This window comes from Nannobrachium achirus, assembly GCF_963921795.1.
Source record: "Nannobrachium achirus genome assembly, chromosome: 4".
In the NCBI taxonomy this organism is placed as follows: domain Eukaryota; kingdom Metazoa; phylum Chordata; class Actinopteri; order Myctophiformes; family Myctophidae; genus Nannobrachium; species Nannobrachium achirus.
Window position 1 is genome coordinate 69,542,262 of NC_137813.1, and position 27,813 is coordinate 69,570,074.

The window sequence follows — 27,813 nt, forward strand, 5'->3', positions numbered from 1 at the left end:
TGCAAATCCCCAGGGGACTAGTTTATACCTAGTTTTGTGTTGTTTCAATACAGTATTTATCAATTTCTATTTTTATTTTTTTTGCTTAACTTCTTAGGCTTTTCTACCATTTTGAACAATATTTTTACCACTTTGAACAATATGTTTTTAAATACTTCAAATGGATAGCTACATTGACACATTGTGAGCTTGTAGATCAGCTATTTGAACCATTTAAAATGCTTTTCAAAATAGTAAAAAAAATATCCACCATGGTTTAAGTTACAATGGGATTGAATAGGAAGGGGCGTGTCTGATCAAATGAATATCAATATGTAAATAGGTGTAACTCAGAGTGAGGAGAACCTAAGTGAGTAGACCCTCATTGGCTTCTTTTTGACCATACTGTTATGGGGGTCCTAGAAATTAAAAAAAGTTGAGAAACACTTCACTATATTGAACAGAGCCTTCGATGTCATGCTCTGCATACTATGTTGAACAACTTGAAAACAGTCTGGGGTGTTCACAAAAGCATGGGTCGACAACAATTACCCACATTTGTTTATGAAAGTAAAATATCCTTTTAAGGTGGTCGCCAGCTAAATGGTCCAACATTGGCCAAGATGAAAGTAGCCAATCCACAAGCTTCAACTAAATGTAATGCCTCAAATCCTACAATTATAAGTGCTTTTTGGGGTGGGGGTCCTCAAATGTACCCGCAAGGGTCACATTTAGGTCTGTCATGCATTAATTTAATCAGCTGAATATCAACATACCTTGTAAAATGGATAGTGTGGTAGTTTCCAGCTTAACCATGATGCAGTACATGTTGTCACATATTGTACCTGGCAGACAGGGAGGGGGGGGTGAATTCACTGAAATGCTATGGCATCATTTAAAATGATCACATCAGGAGGGACCAATTGCAACTCTGACAACTTTACTGTTCTGTTATTCATCGTAAAAATAAAACGTTTTTTTATCATCATTGTTCTTTTATTGTTGTAGGTTAACCTGAAATCATAATAAACAGGCCCTCCACTTTGCATGATAACGTGGCAAAAGCCCTAATTTATAAAAATGAACCATACACAAGTTCAAAACACGGTGCAATTGCATGTTTAAGTACTTAGCAGCACGACGGTGCTGAACATAGCAGATCTAAAAGCTCTCCGTGCATAGCGTGGTCGGCTTTGTGAGCTTGTATAACACTGCAAGATCTGTTATTTTCAGCGTGCGACACCGTCGCCGTGCAAAATATAAATTAGGCTTTGTGGCTTGTGGCCTCGTCTTGTTGTTTTATGGCACTCAACATTCGTGTGCAAAGTAGAATATAATAGAATAATAGCTTACCGTGCGTGCGTTCGGTTCCACTCCAAGTCCACAGCTGTTAGCGTTAGCGGCATAGGTTAGCGGTTGGGAGTTTGAAGAAGAAGATGATGATGATGATGAAGTCAAGCGGATGTGACGTTTTCAAATAGCCTATCTACGTGCGCTTAACGTGCGCTTACGTGCTTACGTCATAAGCCCTGTGGAAATAAGCCTAACATAATACATTAAAATAATGCCCAGGCTATTACAAAAAGAAAATGTATTGTTTATTTATGTCATTTCTGAATTGCGTTATTTGCTCCATATGACATTGATGACGTAATTGCACTGAAAAATTACCATTAAAGGAGTAGTTCACCCCCAAAATGATTGATTACTCACACCATGGAGACTCTAATTCATGTATATATATATATATATATATATATATATATATATATATATATATATATATATATATATATATAATAATTATTATTATTATTACCCATATATATATATATATATATATATATATATATATATATATATATATATATATATATATATATATATATATGGGTAATAATAATTATAATAATTATTATTATTACCCTTATCGCATTCCTAAGTCAATAATTTGATTATAATAAATGTAGGGGTAGGGGACCCAAAGACACTTTGGGTCCCCTACCGGAATCAATGGGGGCTTTAGGCTTTATTGGCTTAGGAATGTGACAAAAAAACAAAAAATACATTTCCATGAATTCACGTCTCCATGGGGTGAGTAATCAATAGAAAAAAAGTCATTTTGGGGGTGAACTACTCCTTTAAGAACCCAAAAGGAATGAGTGTGGTGTAATTAACCCGTTATGACTTGAGCCATACGACCTGGGCCTGATTCTACAAATGCCTTAGTTTTCAAACATTGTCATGCCAAGGTCCCCCAAAATGATGTATTTGAACACCACTTCGAGAGACATGTTATATTTAAAGGTTTGGCTGAGGTGGGATTTCTATATATTTGCTTTATTATTTACTTTATTCCATGTACTCTGATCTTGCCATTTGAAAGCCACTGTACTTAATTAAATGTGAATAAACGTGATGTTGAACAACATTTTTCATTCCAATATGTAGTGTGAAAATAGTTATTGTGACCTTCGGTCGCTGTTTCTCTGAAACCGTGCAGATCTTGTGACATCACTCTGACTCACTGACCAAGATGTAGGACTCCCCTTTTTGCCCTTATGCAGCATGGAGATCCCTGATGTCATCAATATTAAGCCCATATCTGGCAACGCCCATGTATCCATATATGGAAATCCCTGATGTCATCAATATTAAGCCCATATCTGGCAAAGCCCATGGACATATCCATATATGGAGATCCCTGATGTCATCAATATTAAGCCCATATCTGGCAAAGCCCATGGACATATCCATATATGCCATATATGGTGTCATCAATATTAACCCCATATCTGGGAATGCCCATATTAGTCCATGGGCCAGACGGGTTGTCGGTATCAAAAAGGTGGCAAAGGTTACCATGCATTTTTGAAAAGCTCTATATCTGTAGATTATATTTTGGTATGATAACCCTTTCTTAGACCCAGCTAAATTGGTGTTATCAGTCGCTGGAGTTGGTGTCCCATTAACTTTACATTACAGGGAAAATAAGCAAAAAAATCATCTGCTTTTAGTAGCATAAGAGGGGTGTCAGGGGTCAAACTAGGGGTTTGTCATGATGCTGAATCCATTGCAAGCATCTGTTTTGCACAAACAACATTCCTTGGGCTAAAAAGACTATGGTTTAGTGATGAAAAGTGATGAGTCATCACTTTTGTGGGGGCTGTTTTAGCCCCAGGAAAGTTTTTCGTGCTAAACAGATGCTTGCAATGGATTCAGCATCATGAAAACCCCCTAGTTTGACCCCTCTTATGCTACTTAAAGCAGATTAATTTTTTGCTTTTTTTCCCTGTAATGTAAAGTTAATGGGACCAACTCTAGCGGCTGATAACACCAATTTAGCTGGGTCTAAGAAAGGGTTATCATACCAAAATATAATCTACAGATATAGAGCTTTTCAAAAATGCATGGTAACCTTTGCCACCTTTTTGATACCGACAACCCGTCTGGCCCATGGACTATATTGTAGTCATTGTATTTCCATATGACCTAATCAAACACTGAGATCCATACATAAAGACAATAGGGTATTTTACTAGTTTGGTACTTAAAATAAGTACTCAGAGCTACTCATTTTCTTAAAAGTGACACTGTGGATTCAACCTTTGTCTCAGAGGGTAATTTTTACTTGATGTAAATGTGAAATATTATAATTTAAGATCTAATATCATGGTAAGAAAAAAAAGAAATATTTTCTTAAAACAAAAATCATCATCTTGTACAATTTTATCTTCTTTAGAATATAATTTTTAAAACTAGACCAATAAGAATTTATGGCTAGATATACGATTGCAAATCTTGCTTAGTTCATTCATTTTTGCAGTGTACATACCTAGTAATAGGAAATATGTGATAGCCTTGCATCTGGGGTAGCTTTCTGTGTTATCACTTCATTTATAACCACATGCCAAAACACAGTTTTCAAAATCAAAATGAAGCATTCAACTTCAAACTGATGATTCTCCCTTAGTATTGACCCTCTGTCTTTGAAAAATGGCAAGGAAAAAGCTCAGACTACATGTTTTTCATTGTAGTTCATTGTCAGACTGCATCTGTTCTACAGCTTGTTGGAAAACTTAAAGTTGCAAAAGAGGAAGATGAACGATGAATGCTTTGAAAGAATAGTGAACTAGTCTAATGCTTTAACTTCCCATTTGATGAAAGCCAAGCAGCCTAACCTTAACTGATGTAACGTCAGGGAAGGTCTGTTAATCATGAATAATGACTTCTTCATTTCTTACAGGTTATTTAGGAGATTATATCCTCATTGTAAAGGTCAGGCCACACAAATAATGTTCCTCTGGAGACTGTTGTTTTGCTGCCCATGAGCAAACACAGACTGAGACAGTAGTGAAGGGAATGAGAAAACACAGACTGAGACAGTAGTGAAGGGAATGAGAAAACACAGACTGAGACAGTAGTGAAGGGAATGGGAATTAATATTGTTCGTTTCACTAAAACGTTAAGGAGTCTACATCAGGGGTTTTCAAAGTGGGTGACAGGGCACCCTGGTGTGCTGTGACAGCAGTCCAGGGGTGCCGCAAGATAATTTAACTTAAAAAACACTTAGTATAAAAAAATTTAGTATAATTTTAAACTTACAGTACAAAGTTATTTTTAGTCAGTTCTAACCAAAATGGCTATTATCTCAATGTTTTCCTCACAACATAATCGCTAAAATATGCTATAAATATGAGATGCTGGGAGTGAAAACTATGAATATAATGTAGGGGTGTACACAAAAAAATATTTATAGGGGTGTCCTGAGCCAAAAAAGTTTGGAAACCCCTGGTCAACATTGTCCAATCAGCGTCTAGACGGAATATTGTATGTAATTGTTCTGAAACCTTAATACACTCCTGATATTGAAAACAAAGGCAAAGGAGGTACAGCAACGTTAAAAACGTGTGGTGGGTGCTCCCAGGATCAGTGGGATCGGGGGGACTGAACTGAACTGAACTGTTCTAAATAGTAGGCTATACTTTATGGTTCATAGAAACAAAATATAATTCACACAAATATAATTCACAATACAATTTGGCATGTGGAATAAACTTACCCAAAAACAAGGTCCCAATGTGTTCCAACGAAATTAAATCCCAAAAGGTTATAAGGTCCATCACAAACACTAAAGCGTCCTGTGTCCTCCATATCAACGCACATTTGATTTGACTTGCTGATGACATTTAGGCATGCAGCTGTAGGCCTACTGATCACTATTATAAAAGCCTATTAAACATAATTAACATATTGTGTAAAGCTCTCTCTCTCTCTCTCTCGCCCTTTACTCGTTTGGAAAATTAGACTAAACGGTTATAAGGTCCATTCTTAATCATTCACAAACGCGAGTGACACATCCTTATGCACACATTCCATACACATGTGCCCAGCTGGTTAAACAACTGAATGGTTTTTGATCGATAAAAGCAACTCTCATTCTCGCACGTATACTGTATCGTATCGTATCGTCCGCAGTGTTGCAGTGCTGATTCAATGTTTGGGGGGTCGCTTATCTAGAGACGTCCGGCGAAGGTCGCTCAACACCTACTATACAGGTTTATTATGCATATAGGCCAAACAAGCTCACAATTGTGAGCTTGCAGATCGGCTAGTTTCAAACAGCCAAGGTATAAAATAGGGCTAAAGTTGTTAATGTATGTTTTATTATATTATAATGTATTTCTGTAGTAACTAAAGCTTTCAAATTATTTTAACCCTTGAATGCATGACCTACCAATACCTACACTCTTCCATGAGTGGGGTCAAAAATGACCCCAATTAAAATCAATGCGTTTTTGCTATAAACTACTTTGCTCTCACACATAACTCTGCCATACTTTTGCCTAGCAACATGATTTCAACTTTAAAATGCTCACACGACTTTTGCCTTTTTGGGATGAGTTGTAATTGTTGAAGCCCCGCCCCCTCTGTCGACTAAACGCGTCCAGCAGCGTGATATTGAAACGTAACGGCAATCACGCATGACACACCCCTGCTTTCCTTTGATCCTCTGATTGGGCAGGGTCCGTTGCCATGTGAACTGCCTTGAAAACAAGATGGCGGCCCCCTGTCTTTAGCTCTTTGCGGCGCTACACGCTAATATTCAGTCTTTTAAATTAGTAAACCGACGTTTAAACTAAGTGCTTGCTTAGTGTCACACCAATTAAGGTTTAATAATACAAACCTCTGCTGCTCATCCACCTCCATTGTAACCAAGGCATTTTCACCCACTGCCGCTGGTAAATAGACTAATTAAATCACATATTTTTTCTGCAATAAGCTGCTCTGCATTAACCAGTGCAGCTAAACGTTACATTTACCTCTCAAATTAATGCAGTTATTGGTGTGAGTTCATGAAATCATGAAAGTCAGTCAGTGGTTCTCAAACCTTTTAATGTCAAGGACCCCCAAATTGCCACATATCAGCCCACGGACCCCCTCCATTTGAAAAGATAAGCCAGGGACCCCCCATAAGAGACGATTTCTTAAGGCTCTATAGCATGCATTAGGCTACGGACCCCCATTTGATGGCATTTCTATCTCTGAGACCCAAATCTATATTGTAAAATCAATGCTACTCATTGAGTGTAAACATGTACACTCTGAGTTACATACCCATAACCATAAGGGTCCATTTGGTTCCTATAACTATCATTTAGCTGGGGACCCCCTGGAACTCCCCCAAGGACCCCACTTTTTTGGTTCCATTTGTACTCACTCCGAGTTACATACCCAAAAGGGTCCATTTGGTTCCTAACTATCATTTTGCTGGGGACCCAGAAAACCAGTAATGATGTAAGTCACTAATATTATAGTTTCCCCTGATTCACTCTGGAACATACACAGGTTTTCATATTTGATTCCAAAAGCTATACTTAGGCTATATAATGTTGTGGGTGAATACATAAAAACAATAAATAATTAGCGTGTAGCGCAGCAGAGACAGGGCGGCGCCATCTTGTTGTCAAGGCAGTTCACATGGCAACGGACTCTGCCCAATCAGAGGAAGGTATGGGCGTGTCTTGCGCGATTGCTGTTACGTTTCAATATCACGCCGTGCAGCAGCTGTCACACTTTGCTGTCACACATTGCTCTCACACGTAACTCTGGCATACTTTTGCGTAACAACGTGATTTCAACTTTAAAACACTCACACGACTTCGCACTTTTTCCGGCCAACAGGGACGAGCTGTACTTATTGAAGCCCCCAGCTTCTTCCCTCCTATTGGCTGGGCTAAACAGCCATAACTCCAGTTTGCAGCATGGTACCGTCTCGAAACTTGGTGTCTGGACTTAAGACAGCCATTATAGACAAGCTGTAATTGTTGAAGCCCCACCCCTCTTACAAGTCTGTTGTTTCCACCCGCCCTGGCGGTCGCTTCTCGCCCTTAGGCTCTTTGTTCATGTAAAAATCACACCCAATGTGAAGTGAGCGGTGGTCGTGCTTGCATAACGTCTTCAGACTAGGATATATGTCTAGGATGTACAGGCTACAGACACACACACACACACACACACACACACACACACACACACACACACACACACACACACACACACTGCTATGGCAATAATAGCTGCCAAAATGGCTACAGACACACACACAGCCACTCTATGGAGCGGTTTACCACCGCTCAAAAAGCTAGTATGTCCAAAAAATATATATATATATTTTGACTTCTAGACCACATGGTCACATACCAAACGTATCCAAACTTTACAAGTCAACCATGAGGATTCAAAATCTGACACAATTTTAATCACAAGACTTAAGGCCCTTTTCCACCGGCAGCGATAACGATGACGATAGCCATAAAATATCACAGCGATAATTATGCCTTCACATTGATGTCCGATAAAGTTATCGGACATCAATGTGAAGAGGCGCCAATTAACAGCCGCTCGCGCAGAGTGCACCTCGAGCTGTTTGTCAGAGACCCAGTTCCATATCACTGTGATCTTAACCACATCGTTGTTGATGTAGTTGTCGGCTATCGTTGTCTGTATCGGTGTTGAGTGGATGCTGCCGATCCACTTCAATTGAAAAAACACTTTTTTAAATCGTTATCGTCATCGTTATCGCTGCCAGTGGAAAAGGGCCTTTAGTTTTGGCAATTGGTAATTCAAGATGGCCACCATCCAGTAGAGTGAAAACATAACTTTTGAATAGGAACATACTTTATTTGGGGTTTGTAATTTTTACAGAAACAAAACACATATCAATCTGAATCAGAGCTGAAATGTCTTGGAAAGGATTCTCTGGAAAGAGGCAGAGCAAGAGCTGGGTGCCAGTGAGAAGTGGGTGACGTACCAGTTTAAATCTCGAAATATGCCACCCTTTCCTACTGGCCAGAAGGCCAGTGCAGCCAATGAGTGCAGTCTGAGGGGGATACAGGGAGCAATGTCACTGCATTGGTAGCGCTGCACTAATAGCGCACCACCTACATACAGTAGATGAGGTGCCATGTTACTGTACCTTACCTAACGGGAATGGGTCAATCATCATCTAGTGCCTCCAGGTTGAACGTTTTTCAAAGTTTTAAAATTTAAATTGCCTAATACATCCTACAGTAATACAGACATAACCGATATGCATATATGGAAGAGTGATGAAACAGCTGCTCTATGGTCGTCCTTATGATAACTAATGACCTATTGAGTTGAGCTACCTGCAGATCATTCAGTATTACTAGCGATGGATATGAATAATATTGCCATAGAGACCGGACAACCTATATAAAACTAATATATTCGTATATAATATGTCTCCAAGAAAAAGTATGATTTATCAGGGGGAGGAAAAACGCAGATCCAAAGAGAACAGTGTGACACAGGATGAGGAGGATGCAGACCAAAAGATAGGGTGAGGAAGAGGACAAGCATCGAGTTAACCAATCCGACGGGGAGGGGGAGATGCTGCAGAACGAGGAGAAGGAGGAAGACACACGGCTGTTATTTGTGGTCCTGTTTTCACTGGCATGGGGCCAGGGCTCCTAGGAGCACTTGATCTTGAGCCTCGAGGGAGGCACAGGTACCCGGACCTGCCAGATCCTGTTGGAGAAGTGTCAACACCCAGTGTCAACAATAACATGTTTGCAGTGAGGGAGTTTTATTAAACAGCATAAGGTTCATTCCAGTTTAATGTTCTTCCAACACCGCACCCCCTCCCGACAAACCCATAGAACCAGTGTCAGGCATGACAGAGATACACATACGGACAAGATGTGACCGTTCACATACTAAACTTGCGACCTATGATCGCAACTATTATTACTACTATTACTACTATTACCAGTAAGACGCCCTAAGGGCGAGAAGTGACCGTCAGGGCGGGCGGAAACAACACACATGTAAGAGGAGGCGGAGCTTCAACAATTGCAGCTCATCCCTATGGCGGTCTAAGTTTCAAGACGGTACCATGCTGCGAACTGGAGTTATGGCTGTTTAACATGCAAAAAAAGCGCTTTTATTGCACCAAATACAGGTCGTGACGTTTCGAGCACACTGCTCTTCTTCAGACATCTCCTCTGTGTGCTAGCGTTTTATTTATTTTTCTAGTATCTACTCGTCGCCCAACTTGGGTCATGGATGTGCTTGTCATCTCCCTTTTTTCATAAAATAATAAAAGCCGACATGTTTCCACCACAAGGTCTTCATCAGCTCATATATGTCGGCTTTTATTATTTTGTAATCAAATAAAGTACTTGTTTTTATGTCCGTGCTCCTCTTTTAACTTTTTAGAGTGCTCGGATCACTCCTCTTTTTTCAAGTGCTCCCAATATTGTTTTATTTCTAAATTACAATCTGTCAGCTGCGGATAATCCTCCATCCGTCATTGCTCTTGTAAAGTATCTGGGTAAAGTACCTGTCCTCAACCATGGAGTTCTGAAGGTTTGAATCCATCACGGTGCAAAAGGCTTGTCAAGCGTCTTTATGAACACAATTGGCCTGGGATGGGAAACCGGGATCCGGAGGAGGATCTTTGACACTGAACTTATCTTTATCTCCTCATCATGTTATAAAATGATGAGTATCTTGTTAAAAAAATATATTTTCATCCCCAGAAAGAAAGAAAGAAAGAAAGAAAGAACGAACACATTGTGTGTGTTGTTGGTTTTATGGACTTGTAGAGACAAAGTAGGCTGCCTCCATTAGTCACTGACCTCAGAGACAAAGTAGGCTGCCTCCATTAGTCACTGACCTCAGAGTGACTCAATGTGTGTAGGGTTCTGATTAACACTGTGTTTACACAATCACTTATATGAACAAAAACACTGTAATGGAACCATGAAACTACCAGTTGTGTAGATGAATACATGAAATACATGAAACAACACAATTACTGGGTCTGAGGCTCGAAACGTTACCAATAAAAATACTCAGGAGGGAAGAAGCATTCTGGTGTGCAGATCTTGTTGTTTCATGTTATTTATATAGTTTTGATCCAGCATCCAGTCAGCCTAAATGGATGTGCGTGCCTTACTTGGTGACAACTTTTTCATAGATACATTTTTTAACATGTGCATGTACAGTATGTATTGGAAAACCTTGAAGTGCTTAACCTGAATATGTCTTGGGAGGAGAGGTGTAGGAATGGCTCCAGTGTACTACATTTCCCTTTTTTTTTTTTTTTTTTTTTTTAGGGGAGCATTCTTAACTGGAGAGTGTAATAGACAACAGGTATAATTCTCTTAGTGTGGTAGGGTTGTAATTTATATAATAGCATTTGAAATAGTAGAACATTGTTCAACTGTTGGATTGAGCAGAGTGTAAATCTGTCAAACAGCTGTTCTGCCTCACCTCAAAAAATGTAGATTGTAGATCAGCTATTTTTGCTAGTTTCTGCTAAAATGTTCTCCATAAAAATGTTAAATAGTCTCGGACCTGGCTAAGATATGTATGTGATTCATTTAGGAGAGAATATCTCAACTGTTCTTGGCTAATATGACCCCAAGGAACAACATAAGAACTGTTGGAAATTCTCTATCTGGGACGAAATACCCAAAAATGACCACGCCCTTTTAAAAATGACCACAACTTCCAACATGGCTCTATCTTCTAAACCGTTGGAGCCACACATGTTATGAGGTGCTCAAAATGTTCAGAATGACAATGTTTAGTGGGAAACATGTCTAATATTGATATTTTATGACAAAACAACTAAGAAACGCTCAAAACGGTCAACCTATTATTGTCCAGGGTCTCAAGGATATTTTTTGCACTAATCAGTAAAAGCACCAAATGTGTCCCAGATATAGGGCATGTTCTAATGCAGGGGTATTCAACTAGATTAGGCAGGGGGCCACAATTGTAAAATGACTTGAATGACTGTTCAAAAAAAAAATGAACAGTTTGACCGTTTATTGTGTGTTATAGTTCTGATAGGAGTAGCACACAACAATGGACATCATGTGTCAATTATATAACATATTAGGGCCTGCTTTATACTGCATTCATGCATTTTGATTAGGGTTGCAACGGTACTTGCACACCGATAACACCGTTAAATAAAAAGAAAACGCATCCGCTGCTCTGCTCTGCCCCGAGGAGCGCAGTAGAGATGTGGCGTTCGCCAACAATTCCGCTCTTTTGAACAGCTCTTTTAAATTAACGATGGGATTCGGTTCTCAATCGCGGGAGGCCGGGAGCTGTTCCTTGTGTGGGAGTGTTGAGAACTGATTCAGAATCAACGGATCATCCGCGGGGCGAGGCACAGCCCATCAGACTGCATGATGTCTCGTCCCCACTCGCAGGGCACGTTCCAGGAGACTAGTTGTGGCTTTATAATGTCACAGCGCGCAGTAGGTGGGAAAACAACGATTAGCCAAACGAGAAAACGCAGGGCTGTTGTAATACTAACAGTGTTGTTGCTTTTTTACAAAGCTGAAATTTTAATATGGTCGGATGGTCGTTGTTGTTGTAGCTTGAGGTAGCATTGGCTGCTACTGAGTGCTCACAAGACGACAAGACACGCAATGGTGGTTGAAACGGTGTTACCGATAACCGCGGTGTTGACACGGACGATATTTTCGGTGTTAAAAATCTCATACTGTTGCAACCCTAATTTTTATGCACATAGGATAATGTATATCCTATGTGCATCAAATAATAGGATAATTATAACAATATGGCAACACTTGGAGCCCATCCTAAAAGAAATCAGATAAAATTTCTCAGATGTGACAACTATTCATTTCTTTAGCGACGGGCCCTGCACACAATACAAGCAGTGTGGAAACTTTTATCTCTTTTGCACCCAAATCTTTAAGAAGGGGTTTACCAGAGGAACCTGGAATTTCTTTGAAGCCAGTCATATCAAAGGAGCCCCAGATGGCATAGGTGGTCACTGAAGAGGGCGGCCGACAGGCTTGTCAGCCAAGGAGTCGATATCCCCACTGCAATGTCCCTGTACCAGGCTGGAAAATCAAAGGTGAAATTATTTTTCATTCAGGAGCAAGATGTGGATGATGCGGTAAAGGACATGCCCACTGACCTCCCAGCGGTACCATCCACAATGAAGCTTCACCAGGTACTCACTTCAATATTTGTCTGTTGCTTATTTAAGTAACACTTTGAATTGACTTGTGTATGAAATGTGGACTAAACATTATCTTGCCTTGTCAGGTGGTTTCTCTTTCACCCAGGAAAATGCTCTACCGCGATGTCAGCTGCATGTGTTCTACACCTGGGAGTCTGGAGTGTGTTTGTCAAATTTGCCAAGAAAACAAAAGCTTCAGCTTTAATTCTGCGGATGACCACACAGAAGACCCCACACACAGCACACCAGATGAAGAGCAGTGGAATTCTCCAGAGGTTGTGGGGAAATGGTGTGCCCTACTGTATGACGGCCGCATCTACCCAGGGATTATCCAAGAGGTGAATGAGACCCACTGCCAGGTGAAATGTATGCACAGTGGGCCAGAAAAACCTTTTCTGGCCACTGAGGGATGATCTCCTGATGGAAAGGCCAAGTGTTAATGTGAATCGGTTAAGCTAGATGTCCATTTTTGTTTACATGTTTTGGATTATTGAAGTGGGAAGTTCCATGACCCATTGTTTACATAATTTGTAGTAATGTTTACAGAGTTTTACACAGACAAATACGTTGCCCTATTTTTTTTTCTTAAGGTTAAAGGAGTAGTTCACCCCCAAAATGACTTTTTTTCTATTGATTAGTCAAGAGTTCAATACTATTTTTAGTTTTTTGTCGCATTCCTAAGACAAAAATGTGATAACAATAAATTTACCCCCATTCATTCCGGATGGGGACCGGGTCCACATCCGGAATCAATGGGGGTAAATTTCCCACAAATTGAGACTCTGTCCCAAATCGAGACCGGCACGAAGGCTCCAGTAATAATCAATGCGCAGGTTACTAACAAAACGATAGGCAGTATCAAATGACCTCAAAGCATTTAATAGCAAGCAACTTAAGTAGCCTAATGGCTCGAACACACTGCCCGAATTTTTGAGCCGAGTGTGCTGTCGCCGACCATTTTTGGCGCTCGCCGACAAAAACGGTGATCTGACTCGTGATCGGGCTTTGCTCGCTGATCGTTTTGCTCGCTGTGTATGAAAGGCTCTGAGCAAATCTGTGCGCGATTCAAGCCCTCGCCGACAGCTTACCGAGCGTTTCTATATCTATAGCAGCTCTGTCACTCAATTATTAATTAATATTGGATAACCGGGATGAAATGTGTAACCAAAACTTACAGCTGTGTCCACTTAAATTCAAGCCATCAGCGCACTGATCAGCATGCCTTGCGCTGGTTGCCGTGCTAAAAAGTTAAACCTCTCATATAGCTCCATTGCGCATATTTTCACTGTAGGCTACAGTCTGTACGGTGGGGATCCATTTCTCTCTCTCTTTTTCTCTCGTTCTCTGCCTCGCGGCGCTGTCTCTATCTGTGTGTGTGTGTGTGTGTGTGTGTGTGTGTGTGTGTGTGTGTGTGTGTGTGTGTGTGCGCGCGCGCCTGAATGTGCATGCATTCCGAATCCTGCCTTCCTCCTCCCGTCTGCCTGTCTGTTGTGTGAGAAGTTTAACTCATTCATTCATAAAATAAAAATGCTTACAGTATCCTACAACTTTGAAGTAGCATAGGCTTAGTTGACAACTGTGTTTACTGCCGCTATTGCATATTTACGTTCATTTATTAGAGCGTCCTCCTCTCGCAACGCAGCGAATCACCGATTCATAAAAAAAAAGGAAAAAAGAGAACGGACATTCTGTAGGCTTGAATACATTTCTGTGATCTAAGAAAACTGAGAATAGCCTACCAGGCAATATGAATAATTTGCATTATGGCTGTTGCGTTTGGTTCTGTAAATTGGATGATATAAATCATATCATTAATGCGGTTGGATAATGGTTGATTAATTTTGCGGGCGGATTTGGATGACGCTCAGAGCCTATCGCGCACCTAGTGTGGCTGTGTGTGTGCGTGCGTACGTGCAGCGAGAGGGGAAAATCATTAGTTCCCACTCTTGTGCACAATTAGAATTAAAAACAAATGTAATATTGGCTATGTATCGGCGATGCATCCTGGTGAAATATCTGGCAGTGTGTGACCCCTATTCGGTGATCTGTCGGTGATCAATCTTGTCGGCGAAAACCACAACGAGCCGATTTCAAGAAAGTCAATCGTTCAGTGTGAAATACTCTAATGATTTGATGCCTCGCCGACCACGCAAAATCGTGCAGTGTATTCGAGCCCTTAGTTGCTATTAAACCCCCCGCCTGCCCGAGTGCCCATCCCACATTGTCCCACACAAACAACACTTCTGTCCCTCGAATAACCAGTTTGGATCTGGTCACCCTAGGTACAACATATTTTGAAAGTGTCTTAAATTAATTTAAATCAACTCATAACTGAAATGAATGGTTATTTAGAGAGGATGTTACTTTATTCACCTATTATAATGGTAAAGGAATTATATATATTTATTTAAATTATGGTACTTTTTCAGGTTCCTGGGTGTTGATAACAGGGCTGCGCCAAATCTAGCAAACAATATAGTTTATTACCTAGGTTTTGATAGTTTATTACCTAGTAAACACAGCTTCAGTTAAGAGGTGATCTCAACGAGGGACTCCTGAGGACTTTTTGCCCATTGGCTGTCCATGTCACATGGTGTGGAGAGAGGAGGAAGGAAGCATGTTGCCAGACTTATGGGAGAGAAACAAGCAAACTGGTAAATAGATCATAAAAAGTGCGCTCCCCTCCTTTACTGTATGGTGAATTGACAACGTAGTGTGTTTGTGTCAGCCAAGCCCAGGGACGGATTAACCCCCCGCGAGGGCCGAGCCCAGGGACGGATTAACCCCCGCGAGCCCCCCCCCCCCCCCCCCTAAAAAAGGCCCCCCCCTAAAAAAATTTTTTTTTCCAAACTTTTTTTTTTTAACATTTTTTTCAAACTTTTTTTTATTTTCAATTTTTTTTTTCAAACTTTTTTTTTTCAAAAACTTTTTTTTTCTTCTATTTTTTTTCTTCAAAATGGGCTATATCTTGCATACTGCCTTACCCCTTATGCCCAAACCACACAGCTTAATATTGACAATTGTCAATTCTTGTTTTCAAAAGTTCAGAAGCCCAAATGTCCTCTAATTCTAGAATGACCCTTTACTTTTTTTTGCTGTGAATTTGGGTGCCATCACTTTGGGTCGGGCGGCCAACCCAGCTCTCCTTTTCCCCCAGTGCCGGCCTGTATAGTCTACGTATGTTGTACATTGGTGTTCATGACTGTCTTTGACTTTTAATCCTGTGGATACATTCCTTTTTATTGCTATTGTTACAATGATGATACTATGAAGTTATAATAATAAAAGCTTTTTGTACTTTTGTAACCACGTTTCTGCCCATCTTAATATTGTGAAACGAACCTGTGTGTGGAGTAACTATTGTACAAGGGTTGATAGTAAAATTAGGTCTTTATATAGATATTTCCTGAGGTGCAATTCCCCAGGTGGCGTTGTCTGGCTATTGTTTAATTATATCGCCCTGTCACATGAGCTTGTGGATCGTCTATTTTTTTACTTTTACGAGTACCTTTTGAATGCCCGACGTTTACTTATACAAGCTCACAACGCCATGCATTTGGACGTTGTGTGTGCACCACCCACACACACGCACGCACGCACGCACGCACGCACGCACGCACGCACGCACGCACACACACACACACACACACACACACACACACACACACCACAGTCAGAAAATAGCCAACAGTGCTAGCGTCCATCGCTACGGAAAAGACATGGTCGACGTGCGGTCCACAGAGCACGGAGCATGGCTGGAACGCCTGAAACCATGAAAAGCTCAGACAGCTTGTTTGTAAAATACTTGCACATTTTAACCGCTAAATCTAAGATGGAGTTGCGAAATCTTTGTCATTTTTACACCTCCAATGGCTGGTTTTAAAATGTGTTTCCGAAATGCAAACAGCAACAAGTGCGGACAGCTTCTCTCTGAGGCTGGTTTCAGAACACAATGATGTTGGCGCCACAAAATGGGATGCTCGGTAGGCCAATCAGATGCAGGACTGCTGGGACTCTCTCTTTCCCATTGGAGGGGGCAGAGTGCCTTCCGCAGTTCCACAGTTATGAACTTCTGCCAGTCTTGTTTTACCAGTCGTGCCAATGAACTGCAGCGGCGGAGGAGGTATCTAGCTTTTTATATCTGTGTCCTTGTGTTCTCTGTACTGACTAATAAACTGACTGCAGGTCAGTAGAAGCTTCATTCTGCCATTCTGTTTGTTTTCTCCTGTGTGATAGCACCCTCTAGTGGATTGCATTCAACAGCGTGTAGCCTGCTGTGTGCGTTGATTTGTGTTAATGACATTTCCTAAATAGGGAACAAAATACCTTAATTGATTGTTTTATTAAACGATAGCTTGTTTTCTTTATTTACAATAACATACGGTAAACCGATTAGTTCAATTAACCGTGGTGTCCAGATAGCAAATAGGCCCAGCCTACATTTAAGCAGACTTCACCCTAGATCACATTAGACACCAGCTGAACAGACTTCAATCATGTGGCTAATGGCTTTGACTGATCAGATGACTGATTCTCTTGTGTGAATAACAAACAAACACACACGCACACACTCACGCTCTAAGGAGGACTGTGCAGTTCAGAAACCCTCCTACACGTGACGTCATTGTTAGGCAGATTTTTATTTTTATTTATGCAAGAACAATGGCTTCCAGTATAGCAGAGTAACTTTTCAGGAATATAAAGTCTGCTGTTTCTATTAACTTGGATTCCCAAATGATGATGTCACTGGTAGGCAGGTTTCTGAACTGCCCACAGCCCTCCTAAGAGACACAGACCAAGCAGGAAAGAATTGTGATATTTTATCATGACCATTAGTGAGGACCAATTAGCCTAATTCACGGCCCGCCCACCTACTTCCGTCTCTCAGTTTTCCCCGGGTGCTGACTTCAATTTAGAAGGGGAAACTATACTGGACTTAAAGCCAACAAATCATTATTTCTAACAGTAAAGTAAATTATAGTGCATTGTGCCGTTTAGTATCTTGTGTTCTTGATCATGCTAGCCGTATTTTATACTTTACTATTCGGAAATTGCATTAAATTTGCGATTTCTGTGCCAACTCCATAGGCTATGGTAGGATTTACCCCTTCAAAACGGGACTTCAGCACCCGTGGGATGCTGAGTGGGCGGGTCGTGAATAGGGCTAATTATATGAAGATAGGTTGACAAGTGGTGAAGTGGTTCTTTACGTTTTTTGTTTTCTTTTCTCAGTAAATTAATGCTTTATATCTTACAGGAGTGTTGCACAAAAATAGTGAAAATAGTAAATCTGCAAGCTCATAATGCGCTGCATTTGATACATTGTGAGCCTGTAGATCGTTTATTAAAAAAAAAAAAAAAAAAACGCTGCACCAGTTTTTCTTTTTTGCAGGCAGGCAGGCAGGCAGGCAGACTATCAAGTGTCTGAGGGAATATGCTGGACCATACTGCATCTAAAATAATGTATTTTTCTATGTATTTAAGGAAACAATGTCATGTAGCTTTAAGGTATCTTTTCAAGTTAGTGCGGGGCGTTAAGGGGAGCAAATGCAAATGTCGTGCAAATGTGTCTTTAAGCGCCAGATTTTGCACAGATGTAGCCCAGGGCATTTTCTAATGATTTAGCTAGGGCAACCGAGTTTGCGACCTTCGGGGTCGCCACAGCGGCCGAGTCAAGTTGGGCTCCCATCAACTTTTTTTCTGGGTATTTAAGTAGGATGTGAGAGGTCTAACTAGGGGTTTGTCATGATGCTGAATCCATTGCAAGCATTTGTTTTGCACAAAACACATTCCTTGGGCTACAAATGGCCCCAGAAAACGCCCACAAAACTGTGATTAGTGATGAAAAGTGACGAGTCATCACTTTTCATCACTAAACCATCGTTTTCTCGGGCTATTTGTAGCCCAAGGAATGTAGCCTTACAGAACATTTACATTTGTCTGAAACGGTTGAAAGAAGTAGTGTAAGAATAAACTTGAACCCTAGCAGCCCTATATCCTGGGGGGACAAGATAGTTATTGTATGGGGATATGATCAGCTACTGTATAAGCCTATAGGATTTAGGTGGTTAACAGTAACTTTAACGTAAGTGTTATCATTGTTAAACAATTGTAAGCTGTTTGATTTACGCTCAACAATACAGGTTTATGGGACTGTTAGGGGACTATAACTGGGTTTAATCTGGTCATTCATTGAAGGATATCTGAAGTTAATTCGAAAATCACACTTATTGAACACTTGAGAAGAAAACCTGACAACAGAACATTTGTTTTCTCTACAGCGCTGTTTGGAAAGACTCTCTGATCACTGAGTTGAGGTTGGATGTGAAACTGGTCAGTCTTGTTATATAAGACACTTTGCAAACCAAAGGAAATGGCAGAGAAAACAGTCAAGGTGTTGCGTTGTGAACATCGAGAGGAAGCTAAGCTGTTCTGTGAGGAAGAACAGAGAGCTGTGTGTCATTTCTGTGACTTCCCTCACCACCGTGGTCACAAGCTGCTTCCTATTGGACAAGCAGTCAGCATTCTGCTGACAGAACCCTCGCTAAAAACTCCAGGGCAAAAATCCACTCGTCCGAGACAGTTTGCCCTCCTGGCCCCCAAGTTGTGGAATAAACTCCCTGTCGCACTTAGAACAACGGACTCACTCGTTAGCTTTCGCCGTGGATTGAAGACTCACCTCTTCAGACTCCACCTAAACCCTTAGCACTACAGAAAATCAATGACCATACATGAAGCTAGTTAGCATTTGTTTTTAGGTTTTTAGAACTTTGATTATATTTATATATATTTTTTTCTAGATAGATATCCATTTGCACTGATGTACTGACATATTATCTTATGATGTTTTGTATCTGCTTATTGTAAGTCGCTTTGGATTAAAAGCGTCTGCTAAATGCCTAAACTGTAAACTGTAAACCTGAAGGACCAACTGAGGCCTGACCTCAAGTCTCTACAGGACAAGAGGAACACACACAAAGAGTTTGAACAGACATACAATGAAGTGGTTCAACACAACAAGAAGCAGGTGGTGACCACAGAGAAGCAGATCAGAGCAGAGATTGTAAAGATGCACCAGTTCCAGAGAGAGGAAGAGAAGACCAGGCTGGCTGCTCTGAGGGAGGAAGAGAAGCAGAAGAGGGAGATTGTCAGAAGAGAGATGATGCTCATTTATTATCAGATCTCCTCTCTCTCAGACAGCATCTCTGCTGTAGAAAAAGAGCTGCAGAAACCCAGTGTGTCATTTCTCAGCAGTTATAAACATATTCAGACCAACGCCAGAGTCCAGTGTACACTGTTAAAACCACAGCTGGTCACGGGAGCGCTGATAGACGCGGCCAAACACCTGGAAAACCTGACCTTCGGAGTGTGGGAGAAGATGAAGGAGAAGGTCAAGTTCACTCCTGTCATTCTGGACCCAAACACAGCACACCCTGTGCTCCGTCTGTCTGAAGACCTGACCAGTGTGAGACGTGCAGGCACATGGCAGCAGCTTCCTGACAACACAGAGAGGAACACTAAGTATCCCATTGTTCTGGGTTCAGAGGGTTTCAGTTCAGGAACACACAGCTGGGAGGTGGAGGTTGGAGAGCATTCTGACTGGAATTTAGGTTTAGTTAAAGATTATGTTGACAGGAAGGGGGAGGTACAGGCCAGACCAAAATATGGAACATGGTGTTTATGGCAGCAAAGTGGGGAGTACACTAATAGTGAAGGAAAACCCCTCCAATTGAAGAGGAATCCTCAGAGGATCAGAGTCCAGCTGGAATATGACAGTGGGGAGGTGTCCTTCTACCCAGAAGACATGACTCACATCTACACTTGTAAAGGCAATTTCACTGAGAAACTCTACCCATTTATAGGTGTTTTAAATGAAGGGTATAACACAACTACTGATATCGAAGTCTGCCAAGTTGATGCATCTCTCTTTGGGATGTTAAAGTGATTGCATTGAGGTGATGTACAGAACAAAAACAGCTGCATTACACTAGTATTACTTTAAGTAACACAATAAAGTTCATCTGTCATTCAGTGTTTCTGTTCAGCAGTAGAGAGGATCAGTGGAGCAACTCTCTCATTAGTGTAGCAAATACAGACAGATATGTAATATAGCAGCAGCAGCAGCAGCAGCTCATTAGAGTTATATACTGTACATAACATCCTCTATCAAAGTGTTCATTCATCAGTGACAGTCATCTATGATCAAATCATCTTCATATCAACTCTGCTTACTGTTTACCAGCACAATCACTGGGACTGGATTCTCACACTGACTGGACTGGACTGACTGACTGACTGACTGACTGACTGACTGACTGACTGACTGATTTACTGACTGACTGACTGACTGACTGACTGACTGATTTACTGACTTCATAAGTGTCATCATCTGTTTGTTTGTACGTGTTTTTTTTTGTTTTGTTTTTGTGAGTTTGTTTTCATTCACAAAATGAACTGATCTTGAGAAACAATTTGATAGCTTTTTGTTCACAACTATACATGCTACACAAAATTCAAACCTTTTAAAGCAGCTTCAGCTGGTGAGAATATTGTGTTACTCATCACAAGTATCTATATATTTTATCAGGACAACTTTAACTACAATGTTGAAGGAATCTACTGTAGCACAGAATTATCATTTTGATGATAATATTATAACAGATATTTAGCTTTCATGTTGAGTTATTCTTGTAATTTGTAATATTCCTGGAATGTGTGGGGTTGTACATATTAGTTCAATGGGTTCTTCTCATGTGTTTTGATCGATTGCAGGCTTGGATTGTATATGTTTTACATTTACATGTACATCTTTGAGCATGAATGGACAACTTTGAAAAACTTAAACTTCTTCTAAAATGAGACATCAAATAAAGGCTTGAAGAGAATATTGATTCATTCTGTTAAAATAAACATGTGTGGCAGCCTGAGCCTCACTTGTAAGGATAAATTTATTTTCTGAAATATGACACATATATTTAATATTTAACATGAAATGTTATTGATAACATCAGGACACATTTATTGAACAGTAGTATGCATACTGTAGTCTGAGAAATGTATAATTATGATTATGATGCGTATTATTGTTATACAGAAGAAACCCATACAGACAAAAAACAAATAAGATCAAATATATTAAATAAATAGGAAGAGTGATGAAGTAAATCAAAGTGGATCAAAAACAACATATTCTTAATTATGGTTAATATGCATCCACATAATTAATTTGTTGTTACACGCTCCATTTTGTTGCGTTTGGGATTACAATGCAAGCAAAGTACTAGGCCTAAGTAGGCCTTCTTTCTTTTTTCCCTTGTTGCATTGGGACGGTGATTTTTGAGCACTGACCAGATCCAGATGCCAGATCGTCTTCCTACACAGAGGAGGCCACCATGTCACCTGGGTGGCCACTGGAGCAGTTCCGGGAGACGGACCAGTCTTCCTACGACGCAGTGGACCACCACACCAATGGAGAACATCAGCTGATCTACAAGCATGTACCTCGCAGGCTCTACACCAGTTCCTGTGATGATGCCACGCTTCAACCTCACCGATGCGGTGATGATATGATAGTGTTAAAGGAAAAAAAAAAAAGAAAAAAGGGGGGATAGGACAGACTTCTGAAGACTTCGGAGGACAATGGACAGCAGCAGCTAACACCATAAAGGGAGGCCAAGGTGCAATATGGGCCATTCCTCCATATCAGCACCCAGGGAGGCCACAGTACAATGTGGGCCTCTCCAACTCCTTTTACTCGGGCTGAATCAGGGGCCCAGCATGACCCTGCATGCACAGGACACAGAACTCAACTCTGCTCGTAAGTGAGAACACTGACATTTGCGGACATTTGCGAAAAGACTTTGCAACAGCATTAGCGAAGAAGAGATGAACAATTCAAGACCAGATGGATGGGTTAACATGTTTGCTGTACATTATAGGTTATACTGTATATTTGTGATGATTGTGATTTCCACTACAGGGCTATTGGCAGCAATTGGCAATATAGTGTTGTGAAGGAGGTTCTTTTCACTCTCTGGTCTCTTGATGATTTTAATGTGGATTTTGTTTCTCCGCTTTTTATGGCGTGAAGGTTTCTCCGCTTTTTATGGCGTGGAGGTTTTGATGAACATGGTGACTAGAAAGGGCGGAAGGTCCCTCAAGAGTACATGTTTCATGGTCTATGATGTTTATGATGTTTATTATTTTTGGCATTTTAGCTCAAGAGTTTAAGGAAGAACAGAGGGATCCTGCACACTGACTGAAAAATGAATGATGCATTAGCCTAGATATGATGTAAATCATGATGTGAGGTAAATCACCTGTCCTTGTGACAATACAATGTAATCTTGATGTCCGTATGTACCGGTATGTTGATCTTTCTTACTGTTTTTGTTCCACTTTTTCTGGTGTTGAGACATAGTGTTTATGTCTCAAAGGGAGGATTATGAAGTAAATCAAAGTGGATCAAAAACAACATATTCTTAATTATGGTTAATATGCATCCACATAATTAATTTGTTGTTACACGCTCCATTTTGTTGCGTTTGGGATTACAATGCAAGCAAAGTACTAGGCCTAAGTAGGCCTACATTTATGGTCTGGTTATGTCCATACTTGTACAAGATGGTACATCCAAGTCATTGTAACGCCTTACGTTAACGTACACACTCATATGATGGGTACACGCAGGTTAGGTACGCATGAACCAGCACACCTTTATGTAAGTGTGACTGGACAAATAGCTGTGGTCATTCTCACCCTTTACCCTATTCGTGGCTCTTTTCAATGTAATGATTGACAGACATGACCAATATAAGTAACACTGAATGTATGTTTAGTGTGTGTGTGTGTGTGTGTGTGTGTGTCCCACCGGCAAGCTGACCGGTGGGAGCTCAGTCTCTGCTGCTGTCTGTCTCTGTGCCTAATAAACTGATGGAAGAACCTGATTACCTGCCTGCGTCTCTCGTCTCTCCTCTCTCCAGCACAAGGCTAAGAACTATGCACAGCAACTTCGTACTTATGAATTCAGTCTAATATTTGTGTCAGAAACTCTCAGATGATGTAGTGGTTTCTAATACACAACAGTGATAAGCAGAAAAACAGAGAAACAGAGGGATGAGGAAAAGAGTGAAAGAAAGCTACAAGCTAGCTCAGTGTTGTCAACACAGCTGCTAGCATTCATTTGATAGAGAAAATGGCATGAACCCTGTACTAATAAACTGACTCCAGGTCAGTAGAGACTTTAAAACATGTTTGTGTTCTCTTCTCTGTATTGACTAATAAACTGACAGGTCAGAAGCTTCATTCTGCCATTCTGCTTGTTTTCTCCTGTGTGATAGCGCCCTCTAGTGGACTGCATTCAACAGCTTGTAACATGCTTTGTGAGTTGAGTTGTGCAAAGTGACATCATCTTTTTTTTGTATCAAAATCGACACACAATCCCATAGACACTTTTCGCTGTTAATGACATGTCCAAAATAAACAAAATAATACATTATTTTATTAGTTAAATTAACCGTGGTGTCCAGCCTACAATCAAGCAGACTTCACCCTAGATCACATTAGACACCAGCTGAACAGACTTTAACAATAATGTGGCTAATAAAGTTTTCTCACAGTGACTAGCTACTAATAATGCCACTACAGCAGGCTGCCTGCCTGTGTGTTTACATGAGCCGCAAGTCTTTACTATAGGCTAGTATGGTGGCGGCAGAAAACAATTTATTTACATGATGACAGAAGAAAGGACAAAATCACCACTCATCAGTAGATAGCCATTATATTACCAAGTGTTAAGCCTTACACACTCAGTGTGTCAGTTTTATATCATTGTATAATCACTCACCATACCTCCACCATATCTTGGGCTGTATTTTCATTGTCTTAAGTAGGCCTACTAGCTCTTATGCCTTAACTCAAAGGTCTGTCCATAATGTCTCCGACCACCAAACTTTTCGTCAGAGAGTTCAGACGTGGAGCTTTCCGAACTCTAATTTTGGGTAATTCTTTTCAGAGGATGCGAGTGACATCATTTTGTAGTTGAACCGGACCTTTCCGACGAAAAGTTTGGTGGTCGGAGACAGTATGAACAGGCCTTTAAGAGCTGGTACTTAAGACAATCAATATACAGCCCTTGGTCTCTTAATCTAATCTTTTTCCACATAGATCAATCATTTTGGTCATTATTCTTTTAAGATATTATTCACACAGTCCCTTATGTCCATCTGCTGCAAATGAGCTGTTTTGTGCAAGGGACACTCCCAGAAGAGTAGATTTGTGTGGACAAGGCAATTTTCTTGAATGCTGCCTTGAGGTATGGCATGGAAAGAGGGCATTTGCATTTCTTTCGCCATAGTGCATTCAGGGTCTGGAGAGGGCACCTTTTACAGACGTGGGTCAGTGACGTGACGCCCCAAAAAATGTGTTTTTAAAAAAACTTTAAATTGCAGGCATAAAAGTTATTTACTTTTGTTCTACTCACTCTCAACCTTATGGAAATACATTTTGTTTTTAGATATTTTATTGGAATCAGACTTTATTCAGCAGTTTGTTGTACTTGTGCCTAAAATCATCATATGGTGTGACATGAAAATAATTGTTCATAAAATGAAAATGGAGTACATCTTTCTTACGTTACTCACTTTATCAAAGTCCTTTATCATAACTAACCAGTGATCCACTATAGTTTTTTGAAAATTAATTATATCTGTATATTTTTTTCATAATCGACACTCTGTGTGAGGCCCATGTTGTCGATCTTACAACATATTTTAAATGTATTCTGTCAAAACTTTCTCTAAAATTACACAAATATTTGTGACTCTTCCTGATACTATTCTCTATGTAATCCATAAAAAATGTTTTGGTTTCATCATTAATAAAGGTATGATTTTTCACTATTTGGAATGTCACACCAAATGATTTAGTGTCACACCGTATGATCATATCTTCATGTGTCAAAGCAAACTGTGTTTCAACCTACCTATTAGTGAGTACTGAACTTTACTGATTGATTAAACAATTACCCAGGATAACATGGCCTTAATATTTCTGAACAGGATATTATTGTAGGGCTTTAACATGGGATAAGAAAGAATTGTAGTAGTAGATGGATGATGAGGATGTGCACAGGAATGCTACGCACACCTAAGTCTTCTGCCGGCTCATGGCAGAAGGATCCTAAAGAGACAATAAGGCGAATAGCCACACTTGGAGCCAAGGCAACATTTTATTAACACCCATTAGTGGAACCAGAACTCAGCATTCAGGTAAATTGCTTTTTTCCGAAGTCTCCTGAACTTGAACACAGCATTTTGTGTTGAACAAATGTAATTAGGAATCATGACATTACACCACATCTCCACTAGCTAAAGAGTGCTGGGTTGCGCAACTCCGAAAATAGCTGATCTACAAGCTCTCGCAGCACAACGTGTTGAGAGCTTGTAGATCAGCTATTTTCGCTAGTTTTGTCTCGGGTCCTACCTTAACACTGTCCACTGTCCAGTCCAGTGAGTGAATACATTAGACTGTATTGTACATCAGCCAGTCGTATTTGGTGAGGGTAGCAAACCGGCTGCCTTGTTGCGGTTCTGCTATGCCACAGACAACCTCCTGCTCTTCGTAGAAAATGCAGTCTCGCCCCTTTGGCTCCTCTCTCCTTGCTGGGTCATTGTTTAGTTTCTCCCTGTACTTTCTCGTTCTCTCAGCACTTGTCATTTTCCAGCTGACAAAAGAAAATGGAATGTATAGTTTAAGACAAAGAGAAAATATTGTTTAGATTGAAACAATATGTTAAGGTTTCTGTGAAGGGGTTTCTGCTCTGTCTGATGAATTTGAAGTATCACTGAATGAAGCTAAATTAAATTTTATGTAAAAATGTTTCAAACAAATGTTTAAATGTACAAAAGAAACATGGAACTTTGTTATTTATTGTTATATCTGTAGTTAAATACAGTATAAATCATATGGTGTGACAATCAAGTCATATGGCGTGACAAGCAGACATGTCACACCATTATGATTAAGTGTCACACCATATTACGTTTTCTGCATTTAGGTTTACCTTGAGGCTACTATGTACACATTAGCATGCTAACAGCATGCTAGCTATAACAAAGCAAACTAGATCTACATGGAAATATGACCAAAACTTCAAATAACTTAAGTTTTTTTTTAATGAAAAGGTGTCACACCAACAGACATCCAGAAGTGGTGAGTTTGTCAAAGTTTCAACAAGATGGCATTTCATGAAAATGTTAATATCATAACTCACCTCAGACACCTGTCTTGCAGTTGTGCTGGGAGTGCTGAATAGCCTTACAGAAGAAGGACCTCTCTAGCCAATAGGTGTCCAAATAATTGCCTGTTTAATTTTTCCAAACTAGTATCACACCAAATGATTTTGGTTTGGGGGACAAAATGTTTTTGATCAGAAATGACTGAAAACATTATGCTTTGACTTTGAAAAGATATAGGCTCACAAATAGACATTTTTTTTTAGCCTAAATTCATTTTCAAATGATTTTTAGCAATTATTTTTCTTAGTTTTATTCAAGTTCCCACTTTGAGAAACAAGGTCAGGACAGTCACACCATATGAGTTTTGCCATGTTTGGTTGAAAATTCTGAAGAAATGAGGAATGAAATGTTTTAATCTTGAGTAAGTTCACATAAAGCTTAATGTCCTGCACAATATTCAGAAGGTTTTTGACAAATATATTTTTTATTTATACATGTTTGACACCGAGGACAGCGAAAACGTTACGTCACGTCACCCACCCACATATAAAAGGGCAGGGGCTCAAGCCCCCTTTCATGTCTATGTGTGCACGTGCCTGGACAGAACCTACTTGTTAGTGTTGATGTGTCCCCCCCTCCCCCTCCCCCGCAGTGAGGCCCAGATCCAGCAGAACACCAGCTGCAGAGGTCCAGGCATCCATCCCATCCTCCTGTGGAAACAGGAGGAGGAGGAGCAAGCCAAGGCGGCCGCCGCAGCCCCCGTCGACGTCAAGGCCATGATGAGCAAGATCGACAGGAAGAAATAGTCGTGCTGCACACACCAGCCACAATAGCATTAGGGTCGGGACCCGCTAGGGTTTCAACGATGTACCGTCCTTAGCGGTTCTTGACGATTCCTATGTATTGCTATTCAGGAGTTTCAAATGTTGTCCTGCCGTGTTGGGGACCTACACAGGTGTTTCAATTTGTCTGATAACTAATTAATTTGTTTGCAACACCTGGCAGGTGTAGGACTACATTTGAAACTTGTGTATATATATCGTCGTTGTCGAGTCC

At 40.4% G+C, this 27,813-nt stretch overlaps 1 protein-coding gene across 1 annotated transcript; it reads left to right on the forward strand.

Moving 5' to 3' along the window:
• Positions 1-18,893: 18,893 nt before the first annotated feature.
• LOC308284213 (zinc-binding protein A33-like) lies at positions 18,894-27,563 on the forward strand (the record flags this gene model as incomplete). Its single annotated transcript, XM_080724761.1, has 5 exons — positions 18,894-19,037; positions 19,434-20,382; positions 21,872-22,017; positions 22,289-22,341; positions 27,410-27,563. The coding sequence occupies 5 exons, from the start codon at positions 18,894-18,896 to the stop codon at positions 27,561-27,563; spliced, it is 1,446 nt and encodes a 481-aa protein (XP_080580887.1).
• Between the last annotated feature and the right edge of the window lie 250 nt (positions 27,564-27,813).